Source organism: Rhagoletis zephyria, unplaced genomic scaffold, assembly GCF_001687245.7.
Source record: "Rhagoletis zephyria isolate East Lansing unplaced genomic scaffold, Rhagoletis_zephyria_1.1 Rzeph_scaffold_03221, whole genome shotgun sequence".
Classification (NCBI taxonomy): domain Eukaryota; kingdom Metazoa; phylum Arthropoda; class Insecta; order Diptera; family Tephritidae; genus Rhagoletis; species Rhagoletis zephyria.
In genome coordinates this window covers 36,531-51,073 of record NW_016160304.1, presented here as the reverse complement: position 1 = coordinate 51,073, position 14,543 = coordinate 36,531, and the positions used below count along the sequence as shown (strand labels likewise).

At 33.3% G+C, this 14,543-nt stretch overlaps 1 protein-coding gene across 1 annotated transcript in view; it reads right to left on the bottom strand.

Moving 5' to 3' along the window:
• Positions 1-293: 293 nt before the first annotated feature.
• The window catches only part of ND-13B (NADH dehydrogenase (ubiquinone) subunit ND-13B), a 30,427-nt gene continuing 16,177 nt past the window's right edge, over positions 294-14,543 (bottom strand). The window contains exon 2 of the mRNA XM_017623499.1: positions 294-525. Coding sequence (XP_017478988.1) covers positions 334-525 — 192 coding nt within the window. The 3' untranslated portion in view covers positions 294-333. The remainder of the gene's footprint in view (positions 526-14,543) is intronic.

The window sequence follows — 14,543 nt, the reverse complement described above, 5'->3', positions numbered from 1 at the left end:
TTTTTTTCGTGAAAATTGTAAAAAAGTTATTAAAAATATATAAGTTCAAAACTGTAACATATGCCTTAATTTACATTTTTGTCTACTGGTTTTATTATTGTTGTTGGATTGACTTCAATTCGTTATGAGAGAGGAAGTACAGGGGTACCAATAAGAATATACAACAAAAGTATGAATGTCGTTAGAACTTGGAATAGAGTGGCGGCTGATATAAAAAGCGTTACACCATGTTACAGTTTTGCTCGTCACTGTACGTGATTCGTGCCCTGGTTTTGACAATTAAAAATATTCAATGGGGTTTAGAATCATCGCATTTATTTTAAGGCATTTGGATTACACTTTAGGATCAACAATTTTAGCGGGTGGCCAATTCCACTGTTTTGGTGGTGGAGGCTTTACTAAAGATTCCCACGGTTTCCATCCCAGCATTTTTCTTGCCAATATAAGTTCATTCTCTGCTTGCATTATCAATTCTTCCACTTGTCCAGATGCAATTTTATTTTCCAAAACGGTTACTTCTTTGTGCTGAAAAGAAAAAAAATATTTATACAAAAATTATCCTCGAGGCACTGACCAAATGTCGGCTTGCTTTGCATGCTTTACTTTGATTTTTTTTAACTTTGGAAGATTCTTTGGTCAAATGTAGGCTTCGAACTCTCTTAAAGCACTCACCTGTGTAGTTGCAAGTGTGTGTTCTACCAATATTACCAACTTTTTACCTTAATTATTATTTTTTAATTATATTAAATTTCACAGCTTTGTATTACGGGATGCGGTTTAAGGCTGCAGAGAGGAGAAAATGGAAAAGTTGAACTCGAAATCCTGATCAGAAATACTAGGGGTCTCCACCCTGAGGTTGGTACTCGGTAACTCGGTGTTCCCCATGTTTTTTGTTTGTGTAAAATTTTTTTATTAGCGGTTTACCGATTACCGAATTATCGTGGTGGCAAGCTTGATAATTTTTCTGGTAGTTGGTAAACTGATCAGCTGTTCGATATTTATTGAATTTTGAATCAGCCCGCTGTCGAAAGGTATAACGCAACCGGGTAAGTAGAATTCATAAAATTTTCTGCTACAATTTATTTTTTTATAGGGAAAAAGGTACGAACCAGCTGTTAATAAACATATGACCCTATTATGCATGGCGACTGGGGTCTAGGTGCTGGTCTAGTGGCCATGGCTACCAGTATCGTAATTTGTATTATGTATAGCGATTAATCTCAGCATACAGAAAAGCGCAGACATCCGAATTTACTTTTTTGACATGAATATTTCGAAGTAATTGGCAATTTTGCGCTTATGTGTTTAAATATTTATGTTAACAAATAACAAAATCGTCATAAGCGGAAAATAGAAAACTCCGCTACTAGACTCAGTGGCCGAAAGTCAGTAGCCACTAGCCATACGTAACGCGAATATATATATATATATATATATATGCAAATCTAAAAAACAGGTAACCTTTATGTTATTTAGCTTTATTTTCATTGTTGTAAACTATATCAAGTTGGTTGATTATACAGTATCGGTCATATCTATAGCACGCCATTTCAAAGTGATATTGTGTGCCACTTATGTGTATTTATTTATTTTTAAGAATTTTCAATTAAAATACAGTTTTTTCTCTAACAAACCCCATATAAACCCAAGTTCAACAATTTGTAGAAAACTTCAAAAAAGTACAACAAAATTTCACCTAAATTTCAAACTTTTTTCTCGGAAGTGTTAGAATTTTTTTGAGTACACAGTTTTTTAGCCCCTGCAATTTTAGTCTGATAATGTGCAAATTTCAAGTGGCTACGAATTACCGTTAATTTTTTAGAATTTTTTTTATCGCATTGGCATTATAATGAATAAACTCAATTTATTTGTATATGGAAGAAATCCGCAACACCTTTGGCGAAAAAAATTCTAAAAAATTAACGGTAATTCGTAGCCACTTGAAATTTGCACATTATCAGACTAAAATTGCAGGGGCTAAAAAACTGTGTACTCAAAAAAATTCTAACACTTCCGAGAAAAAAGTTTGAAATTTAGGTGAAAATTTGTTGAACTTTTTTGAAGTTTTCTACAAATTGTTAAACTTGTTTTTACATGGGGATTGTTAGAGAAAGAACTGTATTTTAATTGAAAATTCTCAAAAATAAATAAATAAACATAAGTTGCACACAATATCACTTTGAAATGGCGTGCTATAGATATGACCGATACTGTATATATACTTGAAGCCTCAAAAAAATTTTAATCAATTTTTTGCATAACTTTGGAGTTATAGATATTTTAATTCAAAAAAATATTAAAAACAAGTGAGGTTTTTATGTAATTTTTAAGTTATGAAAAATTAATTGTCATAAATTTTGAAGCACCCCATATAATGGTTTGAAATTTTATGTGCAATTGGTACTTATGTGTACACTTCATATGTAGTTGGTAAATAAAATGTGCTTTAAAAAATAACTAAATGGCAAGTAAGGAAAAGTGTGTAACTCTACTTTTCACAATTATAAAAATTTTGGATTTATCGCGTATAGTTTTTGAAGCATTTCATTTTAAAAACCTTTTAAGAATGTTTTGTATTCTACAAACAATTACGAATAATTTGATAGCTTAACAAGAGGTGTGCTTTCAGAATAAACCAACTTGTAAAGATAAATATTCTGCGACCTTGAGCGTAATTTTTAGTCCAAAAACATCTCAGCTGAAGGCGGGTAAATCCGTGTGAAATCGACCAATGGCTGGACTTTACCTCTTTCGATTTGGATGAAATTTGGTCAGAAGTTTTCTTTCAATCTATAATAAAGTTCCACGAACAGGAAAAAATTTAAAAACATGTTTGCAAAAGTTATGCGAAATTCAAAATTTCAAAATTTTTAGTTTTTCAAGTCAATTTTTTGAATACCTCGAAACCTATTATAGCTACAAAAAACATCTTGGACTCGTTTTTAAGAGGATACTTCGGGCTATACAAATATGTATATGTATTAAAAAAATGTATTAAAAAAAAATCAAAATTGCTAAATTTTTAAAACTGAATAAATCAAAACCTAATATTTTTTTGGGCAAAATTTTTTTTGCATAGTACCCCTGCATGTTCTTACAAGATCCTATAATTTTCACGGAGGTGTTTTGGTTTTTTGTAAGATATGAATTTTTGAGTTTTGGTAAAAACAGAAGTTTTTTTCTTTCACAGCTATTAATAAAAGATTGCACTTTGCAACAGATTTAGGCCCATGTAATCAAACGGGGATGAGACCAACACAGATGTATAGTGCTGGATTAGTTTAACAGAACCCTAAGGGCCATTTGCTCAAAGCCTGGTTGACACTAATCTCCGATTAACATCGTTATCGACGTCTTTGACTATTCAGAACAAGCAAAAGCAAAAACAATTATGACACGAAGCAACTGAAGCATTCGTAGGTAAAATCCCAACAAGCATTTCAGTAAATGTTTTTAAAAATAACTTACAGTAAGTAAGTTTGCTATAATAAGCGTTAAATAAGCGTTTTTAATATTAAGTTTATTAAAAGTTTTTTCAAATAAACCTTTAATAAGTGTTGAGAGCGAATGTTTATAAATCACTTAAACTTAAAAATGAAATGCAAATGCCAACGACATGAAGCAGTACATCGAACATTTTTTCAATTGTCAGTGACGTGTTTACGTTCTTTAAAATACATATATTATTAAAAGAAAAAATAATATAAAACCAATGCGGTAAAAATAGGCGGAAATGTCGCGTTTAAAAAGTGAAAAAGACAGTGTGAAGAAATTATAAATTTGAATAGTGAAGTCCGCGGAAGAACACATTGAACATAAAATGATGAGTTCTCCTTATCCTTGCTTACTTTAACATTCAATTAAAAACGTATTAAATTTTTTTCAGAAAAGTCCATCAATGAGAATGGCGGCGATGAAGCGGAATATATAGCTGCATCGATGTCGTTTTTCCAATTTGCCAATAACCGCATGTAATTAAAAGCTGCTGCACGCAACAAGATGTAATAATTAACCTTTTTATGCTTAATGTTTGTATGTTATCGTGAATTTGAATGCTAAAATGTCTCTTCCCTATTTATATTTTCGCGACAGTAGATGAGTCCGCCGAAAATTCGCATTTCTTTTAGTTTCTAGATAGTAAGCAATCTATGTATGAGTTTTTAATGAAATATCTTTAAATAAAGAGTTATAAAAACGTTTATAAAAAGCTTTATTTTGAAAATTTTTAGTAAGTTTATATTCATACGCTTATAAACAATTCTTTTAACCTTTATTATAAGTTTACACTTTTACGCTAATAAAAAGCTTTCTTTTCAGCATTTATTATAAGTTTATATTTCTACGCTTATAACCAAGGTTCCTTTTCGATTATATTACGCTTACTTTCAAGCGTTTATAATACAAAACTTTAAAAAAGCTTTCTTTAAGTTTAATTTGCTTGTTGGGATATTACCAGAGAATGTTAATGTAATGAGAAGGCGCAAATGTTAATGTTAATTTTTTTAGTACTACTAAATTCTGAAAGGTTTGAGATGCGGGAGTTCACCAAAATAAATATTTGAGATGCGAGAGTTCACCAAACTAAATTGTTTACCACAGAAAGAGATGAAATTTTTCACCTTTTTGCACTTGGTCTTGCGATATACCGTTAGGCTAAAAATGGGAATTGGCTATTTTTAGATTTTTTATAAGAAAAGCGGGGAAATGGTAAAAAAAATACCAAAAATGTAATTTGGCTATTTTTAGATTTTGTCAAAAGTAGAAATGCGCCAAAATTGTTAAAAAATGGGAAAGGGGAAAATGAAAGAAAATCAACTAACGCCCAAAGTTGTCAAAATGAAAAAATCTTATAAGCGCGCAGTTGTCGTTATATGAAAAGTGAATTTTAAAGTGTTATTTGAAAAGTGTGTGTATGTATGTAAATATTAAATAAAAAATTAAATTAATTAAAAAAATATATGAGTGTATATTTGTGCCAAAGATGAGAATTTCTGACTGGGAACTCCTGGCATCAAGCCTTTTATCCATTCGTTCCAAAATATGGATTTATAAAACCAAATAAGCATTTAATCATTACTTTATTTTTTTCGCTTAAAAATAATAATCAGTTATAGGTAATTATTATTAAAAATTTCGGGATTAATTCCTTTTATTAAATTGTCGCTACCTCAGAAAAGGATATTTTGAGTTTTTTGAATAATCATTACTCTTAAGTAAAAAATAAAACTCAATAATTTTTAGCTTTGAGGGAAAAAATAAAAATCATAAAATAATCACTATTTTTTATCAAAAANACGGTTTGGGTTCGAGTCCGGCTACGTGCGGTGGTTTTTTATATATTTATAAAATGAAATAACATAATAATTTGTGATCAAAATTGATTTTTTGGCTTTTCTGCGGATTGTGAAAAAGTTGAAGAAGAGGAAGAATTCTGGGCAAGGCGGGGGAAACGAAAGTGAAGGGATTCTGCGCACTTGTCGGCATTGTTGCCCGTTTTCTGTAGCGCGCAGAAAAAATATTGTGTTTAGACAACTAAAGTGAGCCAAGGAAAGGGGGATTTTTTACACTGTTGAGACTTTTCCGATCGCCGCGGTGGTTGACAAAATTTGAGATTTTAAGATTTTGTCAACGCCGCGACGAAAATCAACTTGTGGACGGCTCATGTTTGTAGCGGGGCAAGTGTGCGAGGTGCGCGCGAGGTTATGAATGGAAGTTTTTGCTTTTATGAATGAATTTCTCGCTCGATAGAAGCGGGAGCTCGTGGAAAAGTAAACGTGGCATCTGTATGTTTCCAGTTGTAGTATTTGTATGTATGTGCAGAAGTATTTCGTTTTGATGTTTGTAGATTTTTGTTTAGTAATTAGAAGTGATTAATTATTTATGCAGCTTTATAATTAATCAGTTTTTTGATTAATAAAATTAATTAGATTCTGATTAATACCATATAAATAATCGATAAATTATTAACTTTGTTTAATGAAAAATTATTATTCTTTGATGAATTACATAATTATGTTTCTATTAATCAGCTTTTTCTTTCAATTGATATACTGCACATCCCTATTACATATATGATATGGGCGATTCCACCGTCACGGGTGCGACATTTATACAGAAAAATTCTCCTTTCTTGTTTAAATTTAAGTATAAAGTACTCAACAATTCTACATTTTAATAAAGCTACACCTAATCGACTATTTTGTGAGTTATTACAAAATACGAAACAAATACCAGCTTTCTTTTATATGAAAAAAATGAGTCATTTCTTCGGTCACGGGTGGGGTAAGAAAAAAAGAACATACTTTTTGGAGCAGATATATTCTACGGAAACTCTGCGAATTTCTTTGACTTTTCTGTGTGAACTTGATGTCTTATAATAAAACAAAGAACCACGAATNGTATATGAAAAAAATGAGTCATTTCTTCGGTCACGGGTGGGGTAAGAAAAAAAGAACCTACTTTTTGGAGCAGATATATTCTACGGAAACTCTGCGAATTTCTTTGACTTTTCTGTGTGAACTTATAATAAAACAAAGAACCACGAATACAAACAAAGCCAAAAACAACAACAAAAATTATTGCTTTATTATAAAAAAAAACCGAAATTCCTCTGTCACGGGTGTACAACGTTTGTCACAGGTGGGACACGTACGAATTTTTATATGAAAAGGAGCTTTTAGTGTGGTCCATATATAACATAGATTAAGCACTCGCCTAATTTAATATTTTAGACAATTTTACAAAAAGCAGATGAGTTCTACTATATATTTTTTTTACCAAACACTTGAATTATGAATCGCAAAATTTGACAGTACTTTCCACTAGAGTTGGAAAACTATCGATGGTCGTGGCCTAAACTATTGAAAATGCCGACACTATCGATAGTAATGTCTCTAAATTTTTTAATGCTTGTGTAATTTTAAGTTTTGTGTATATGTACTTTCAATGTAAAATTTTTTTATTTGTTTTCGTAATAGCGGATATTTTTATTTGTTTTTATGTTTATTTTTTTATAGACTTTAACATTTTGTCAAGGTCCAAAAGTTAATTTATTTCGCCTAAATTTCTACATACATAATATGTACATGTTTTTATTTCGTACCTTTTACTTTGTTGCAAAAGAAAATTCTAATTACATATGTAGGTATAAATATTTTCATTGAATGATGGATTTGCATATGCAAACATACTTATAAACGTATTTATGTACATATCGCTAGCTTAGAGTGCTAAGTCCACTTTTTATGAAAACTCAAATTTCGATACAGAAGGCTAGAGAAATTAAAAATGTATTGTGTCGAAAAGGATAAAGGTATTTATTTATTCTCGTTTAAATTCAATGAAAGAAAAATTTGCTAAGTCTAAAAAGAGCACCGAAAATCCGATAAGGCCGTAATAGAACGAAATCTTTTAATAAAGATCGAATCCCTCTGATTCATATGAAGCAAAAATGTTGTATTCAAAGTTTTGCGAAATGCTTGAAGAAATTGGCTAGAAGAATTTTTTTTCCTCTCCTGTAACTTTTTTAAAAGGCACTTAGCAGCTTTTCACTCTAAGCTAGCGATATATGTTTTTTTTAAACAACAAAAAAATTAAATTTAATAAATAAAAAATACCACTCATATGAAGCAAAAATGCTGTATTCAAAGTTTTGCGAAATGCTTGAAGAAATTGGCTAGAAGAAGTTTTTTTCCTCTCCTGTAACTTTTTTAAAAGGCACTTAGCAGCTTTTCACTCTAAGCTAGCGATATATGTCTTTTTAAACAACAAAAAAAATTAAATTTAATAAATTAAAAAATACCACTCTTTCCTTTGGTTTCAGAATAACCACAAAAAGTTAAAACAGAAAACGAGCTACATTTTTGCAGCATCCACCACAAACCTCTCACTTCACCATAGAATATGGTAGTTAAAATTGGTGTGGCGAACTCCTTGATCTTAGTGGTGAACTACCGCATCTCCGATCTTCAAATTAGTACTTGAAAAAATGTTACTTAACATTTGCGCCTTCTCATTACATTAACATTCTCTGATATTACCTTAGCTGTGACATTTTATCTATAAGCATACATAAATATGTACATACATCTTTGAAATTCCATTAGAAACACCGTTTGAATTGATGGAGGCGTTTTTGAATATTGTAGTGAACATGTTGCTAAAAATTCACTCCTGATTGTTCAGAGACGTTTTTTTTGCGTTATAACCAGTTAAACAGGAACAAATTTAGTATAGGTTCACTTTAACATATAGCACGCATACAATTTATTATACAGATATGAAGTTAGAGTTATTGCGCAAAACACATATCGGAGTAATCAGTTGTATTGGAGCTGTATGTTAAAGTAAACCTATTTTGATAATTTTAAGAAATATTTAAGGTAATATTTAAAAACCGTTATGTGCAAGATTTTAGTAAAATAACTTCAAAACTGAGGGTTATTTATAAAATAGTTAAAATTTAATCAAATTTTCAAGTACGGTTATCTCGAAAACCGGAGCCAATCTGGTAAAACGGGGGATGCCATTAAATTCTGAGCGTCCCAATTAAGTGAGTTCAACTTTCAAAATCTTTGCTCAAAATTTACAACTTGCACAGCTTGAACCCAGTTTATTTTTTTGTTTTCTATTTCAGCAATCTAAATGTTTATTCCTCGTCTGACTTTTGAAGCACTTGATGAAAATTAATTACACTTATATTTATTGATTTATTAAGAGATTGCAAATAGAATCATATATAAAATATAGGTGTGCCCACAAATTAAAAAATTTAACTTTTTGTTTTGAAAGTATACCTGTCTTTTAGATTTGTCCAAATACAACCCAGGACTAACAAACAGCCAAACACTACGAACAATAATATAAGACGTTCCCACGACAGTCGGGTCTACTTAACCGGAAAGACCCAGATTTATATCTGGCCAAGCACTGTCACTCCAGCAACACTCCCTAAAAACTCTTTGGGGAACTTGTATGCTACTGCAACAACAACAAAAATAATAAGAAATTACAAAATAACATATGCTCACAAGCCACACAATGCGCTAACAGAATATTCACAAAAACCAAAGACAAGATTCTCAATCAGGAGCAACAAAATAAAGTAGTTTATGAAATTAAATGCAATGGCAACGAAACTTAAAACTGCAACAAATGCTACGTAGGCACAACGAAAAGAGCACTAGGCGAACGAATAAACGGACGCGTGAAACAAGAAGATGACAAAAGCGCTGGCTCAACACTTAACTAAAAACGAACACACAACTGACTTTGACAACACGAAGATTTTGGATAAGGGAGGAGAATGACGCTAGAAAGCCTTCACATACAACAACAGCTGGATAACGTGATGAATTTTAAGGAGGACGTAGACAGCACTAACAACGCCTACGCAGCAGTAATTAAAGGCAGATATAAATATTAGTGAAAACGAAACAAATGAAGCAAAATGTAAAAAACTGTAGTTAAATGATGTTGTGCTTAAGAGAAAAATGATTGTTAAATGTGATTTAATATATATATTAACTGTGAGTTTATGTGCGTAATTGTTATTGTGCAATGAAATTATGATTTGCAATGTCTATTGAAACACATAAGTAAATATGTATGTTAATGCTATTCATGTTTATTGTAGGTGGGAAAACGAAAATTTATTTTCGCTTTTTTTTCAACGGCCGAAGTAGCTCCAACACAACAAACAATTTTACAGGAATTTGACCCAAATCAATAAATTAAATAGTATTAATTGATAAGATATTATTATATTTCCTTAGGTGTCTGATTTACAAAAATATAAGGGGTATATTGTAGCATGTATGGTAGTGTACTGTATTATTTTGTACTTGTGCATGATGTTTTGTAGTGATCTGTGTTTCAAATGATCCAACATAAAAGTTCGTTATCACACTCTCATTCAAGGTGTATTAAACAAGGTGTGATTGACAACTCAGGTAAGCTCTCTTTTAAGGTACTATTATGCCAAAAAATATAAACAATCGATTCAAAATTCATACAAAATTTTTTCAATTTGACTTTATAGGATGGTTCTTTTGAGAGCAATGTCAAATTCAATCACACTTTGTTGAATACATTTTGCTCTCATTCACATTTCCCCTATATGTATGCATTTGTGTTTCTTGTTGAATGTTGTCTTGTTCTGGTTTATATGTATTTATATTGTAAAATACTTTTTATGTAAATTTGTATGTTTCATTCTGATAAATGCATGTGTGTATGTAAATACTTATGTTCAAGGGGGCGTAAACTTGTGTGACGCGTTGTTGAATGTATGTAAAATGGGAGCATGCGTACGTGACTCGTTGAAAATGGAAGTTAACGAATAAGTTTTTCTGAATTGTGAAAATTTATATTTCAACCAGAATAAAAAGATTTCTTGAACGAAGCGGACGTATATATTATTAAATTAAGGCATCCTACAATATATTTTTTCAGAAATCGGACGAAAAATATTAGTTTTTCAATATAAAGATAAATATTTTAAACAAAAGATGTCTAATGAAAGTATAAACTCGCAAAATGGTGGTTCGGCATACTTGGGACCAATGTTACTAGCATTTCCAATGGGCCATTGTCGCATTGATGCCTCATCTCTAAGAAAAATTACTCCAAAGCTGAGATCACACGTTTGCCGCAAATGCACCAATCTGAAACAATTTTTATTGTGCTGTATTGGAGCAAAATAAAAAAATTGTCCCAATCAAATTCTGTACAGTTACACGGTTGCCTCTTTTTAAACAATTTTCATTGCTGCAAGTTGGCGAAAAGCAATATAATGACAATAATTGCCCCAAACTTAGCAGTGTGGCTTTAGGCCTGGCTAATCCACCATAGGTCACAATACGCCAAATCCTGGAAAAGACCCGCGGGAATAGGATCGACACACACCATCTATTTGTCGATTTCAAAGCCGCTTTCGACAGCAGGAAGAGAAGTTGCCTTTATGCCGCGATGTCTGAATTTGGTATCACCGCGAAACTAATACGGCTGTGTTTAATGACGTTGAACAATACCACCAGCTCCGTCAGAATAGGGAAGGACCTCTCCGAGCCGTTTGATACCAAACGAAGTTTCAGACAAGGGGACTCCCTTTCGTGTGATTTCTTTAATCTGATGTTGGAGAAGATAATAAGAGCCGCAGAACTGAACCGCTCAGGCACAATACTTTACAACAGCGTACAATTGCTGGCGTATGCCGACGACATCGATATTATCGGTAAAAACAGGGGCTACGTCTGATCTGCCTTCTCGGGATTGGATAGAGAAGCAAAGCGAATGGGTCTGGTGGTGAACGAGGATAGAACGAAGTATCTCCTGTCATCACACAAACAGTCAGAGCATACGCGTCTTGGCACCCACGTCACTGTTGACAGTTACAAGTTTGAAAAAGTAGATGACATCGTTTATTTGGGAACCAGCATGAACACCAATAATAATGTCAGCATTGAAATCCAACGGAGAATCACTCTTGCCAACAAGTGCTACTTTGGGCTGAGTAGGCAATTGAGAAGTAAAGCCCTCTCTCGTCGTACAAAGATCACACTCTACAAGTCACTCATCATGCCTGTGCTGGTGTATGGCGCGGAGGCATGGACAATGAAAGCATCTGATGAGGCGGCTCTTGGAGTTTTTAAGAGAAAGATTCTGCGAAAGACTTACGGACCTTTACGCGTTGGTGATGGCGAAAACCGCAGACGATTTAACGACGAGCTGTATGAGCTTTACAACGATATAGACATAGTGCAGCGAATTAAAATTCGGCGGTTCCGCTGGCTTGGCCTTGTCGTTCGAATGGACAGAAACGCTCCTGCTCTGAAAATATTCGTCGCGGGTACGCGATGCTGGTAACAGAAGAAGAGGAAGGCCTCGTCTGCGTTGGAAAGACCAGGTGGAGAAGGACTTGGCTTCACTTGGCATTTCCAATTGGCGTCAGTTAGCACAGAAGAGAAATGACTCGCGTGCTGTTTTGGACTCGACCAAAATCGCTTAGGCGGTTAACGCGCCAATAAAGAAGAAGAAAAGAATTGCCCCAAACTTATCACACGATTGTTCGAGCATGCCGCAATTGTGACAATAAGATGTTGCGCTGACTTCTAAATTCTTGTGTCCTTTGTTGTGTAAAAATGGCGTATTCTTAACAAAAAAAAAAAGAAAAGAAAATTGCATCTGCTTTGTATATTGTGGGCTCATTTTATGCATATTTGTTGTTGTTTGAAAGCAAAGAAACAAAACCTTGAGTCCAATGAAAACTGACGCATTTATTTAGAAGTTTGAGTGTATAGTTTTTTACTTTTCGACGATAACTGCAACGTGCTATGTGGAGTTCAAGTTGCAAGTTTTTTTTATTTGTTACGTAGAGGTTTTATTATTAATTACAAATAAAATTGGTACAAAATAGTTATGTATATTTAAAGGAAAGCTGTGAATTTATATAATTTATGTTTGGAATGAAATTTTATAATTATATGTACAGCTCGCAACAAAAAATAGCACCTCAACATTTTGTTCAGTCTTGACTTTTTTCTTCTGTTTGTTTAATGCTAATTTTTTCCTATAAAACCATAGCTCGTTATCTAACAAAAACCACATAAATCCAATGTCAAACTTTATACAAAAATTATAAACATTTCTTAAACTTTTTATAACAATTCAATGGTTTTTAATTTGGAGAAAAAAAGTAAATTATTAATAAACAGCCTAAATATTGTTGTGTATTGTTCACTTCAATTGCCGCACAAGAACACAATAAATATTGCCGAAATTTTGAAATTTTCATTGCCACATGATTGCCAATCGAGCTATCACACGATTGCCGCAACCGGGTTGTATCTGATTGGGCACAGTAAGCACGAAATCGGCCTCTATTGCCGCATGAGTCAATTCAATGTGAAATGACACTATTGGGGCATAAAATGAGGCAATAATTGGTGTGTGGCGGTAATCGTGGGATCTCAGCTTAAGTTTGTGCGGAAGCTTTTTGGTATTTTGAAGTCTAAAATTTACAACCAATGCTCAATCGGATTTTATTCTACCGATTGAGCTATGCAGTTCAACTTTTCGATGGCATTTTCTTCGAAATAGCGAGTAGCAGCGCGGGACGTGTGTTTGGAGTCGTTATATTGTTAGAATGTAAATGACCCCAAACACATTTTTTTCACACTTGTTTCCGAATTTTCGCTGAGAAGGTCGTCATAACAGCTGCCAAATTTTCGGAAGCAGCCCCAAGCTATGGAAGACCCGCCCCCATGCTTTACCGCTCATTGTACGGATAGTGTTTTCAACCGATCATAAGGCTTACACCACACCCGTTTACTGTTTTTGGAATTCTTCAGCTCATTGAACTAAATTAATAATAATAGATTGATGCTTAAGAATATGTTAGTGTTTAGCCGAGCTTCTCCTCCGATTTGTGGCGTACGCCTTGATGTTGTCACACCAAATGGAGGGACCTACAGTTTTACGCCGACTCCAACGGCGAATGTATTTTTATTATAAGCTGTCATTGCACGCACTTGGAGGTTTGCCATTGCCTGCCGAGCGGCAACCGGTATTAGAAAAAAACTTTTTTATTTTTTGATGTTGGGTTGAACCCATGTCCTGCGGAATAGTAGCGCGCACTGCTGACCACTACACCACAGTATGGAATGTTTACATACTGTTTTGCGAACTGCACTCAGTTTCCCTATTCGTTTTTTCCTGTGAGTAATGGAAATCAGGGCAGCTGCCCGCCCCCTACAGCTAACAGCTACATAACGAAGGAGAAATATTCAAAAATCAATTAATAAAAATACAAAATTGTATGCGTAATCGAATTCGTAATTATGCTCTAAATTTCCACATAAGGCCTGCGTTTTTCATCGTGGATACAATGAAGTAAGCACAGCGTTAAGCATTGAATTGGTACAGAATTGAATGAGTTTCCCTTACGATTCTATGATGAACAGGATGGAAAAACCCAACGAGAAAAACCCTTCCTCTTCCGTTAAATCTTGTTGTGAATGATTTAAACGAGGTTCCAGAAATAAGAAATACTATTTCCACCATAAAAGATGTGACAAACTTTTTTTTCGAGAATCAACGACACGCAAGAATTATGCTCCAATATATCACGATTATGTGAAAAAAGATGGTGGGATAAATATATGGCTATCAGGAAATTTTCAGAAAATTTTCCTGAAGTTATGGAAGCTTTAGAAAAGTTGTCAATTCAGGGAAACTTTTCCACAAGAAAGTCTGCGTATCAACTGGGTGCTGCTATAACAAGGCCGATGTTCATCTTTGCTTTAATGACAATTGCTAAATATTCAACGTTGCTGGAAGCTACAGCAAACATTTTGCAAATGAAGACTATAACTAGACCCCATCGCCATTGGTCAGCATATTGAAAATATTTTGGAGGGGGTTAAGAATTATCGCAAGAATGCAGAAGGAGTCACTACGGAGTTAATTAAAAAATCTCGTATGATTACAGACGATCTAGGAGTTGAAATTTCTTACCACTTTTAGCAGGTAAACAAAAAATCTGA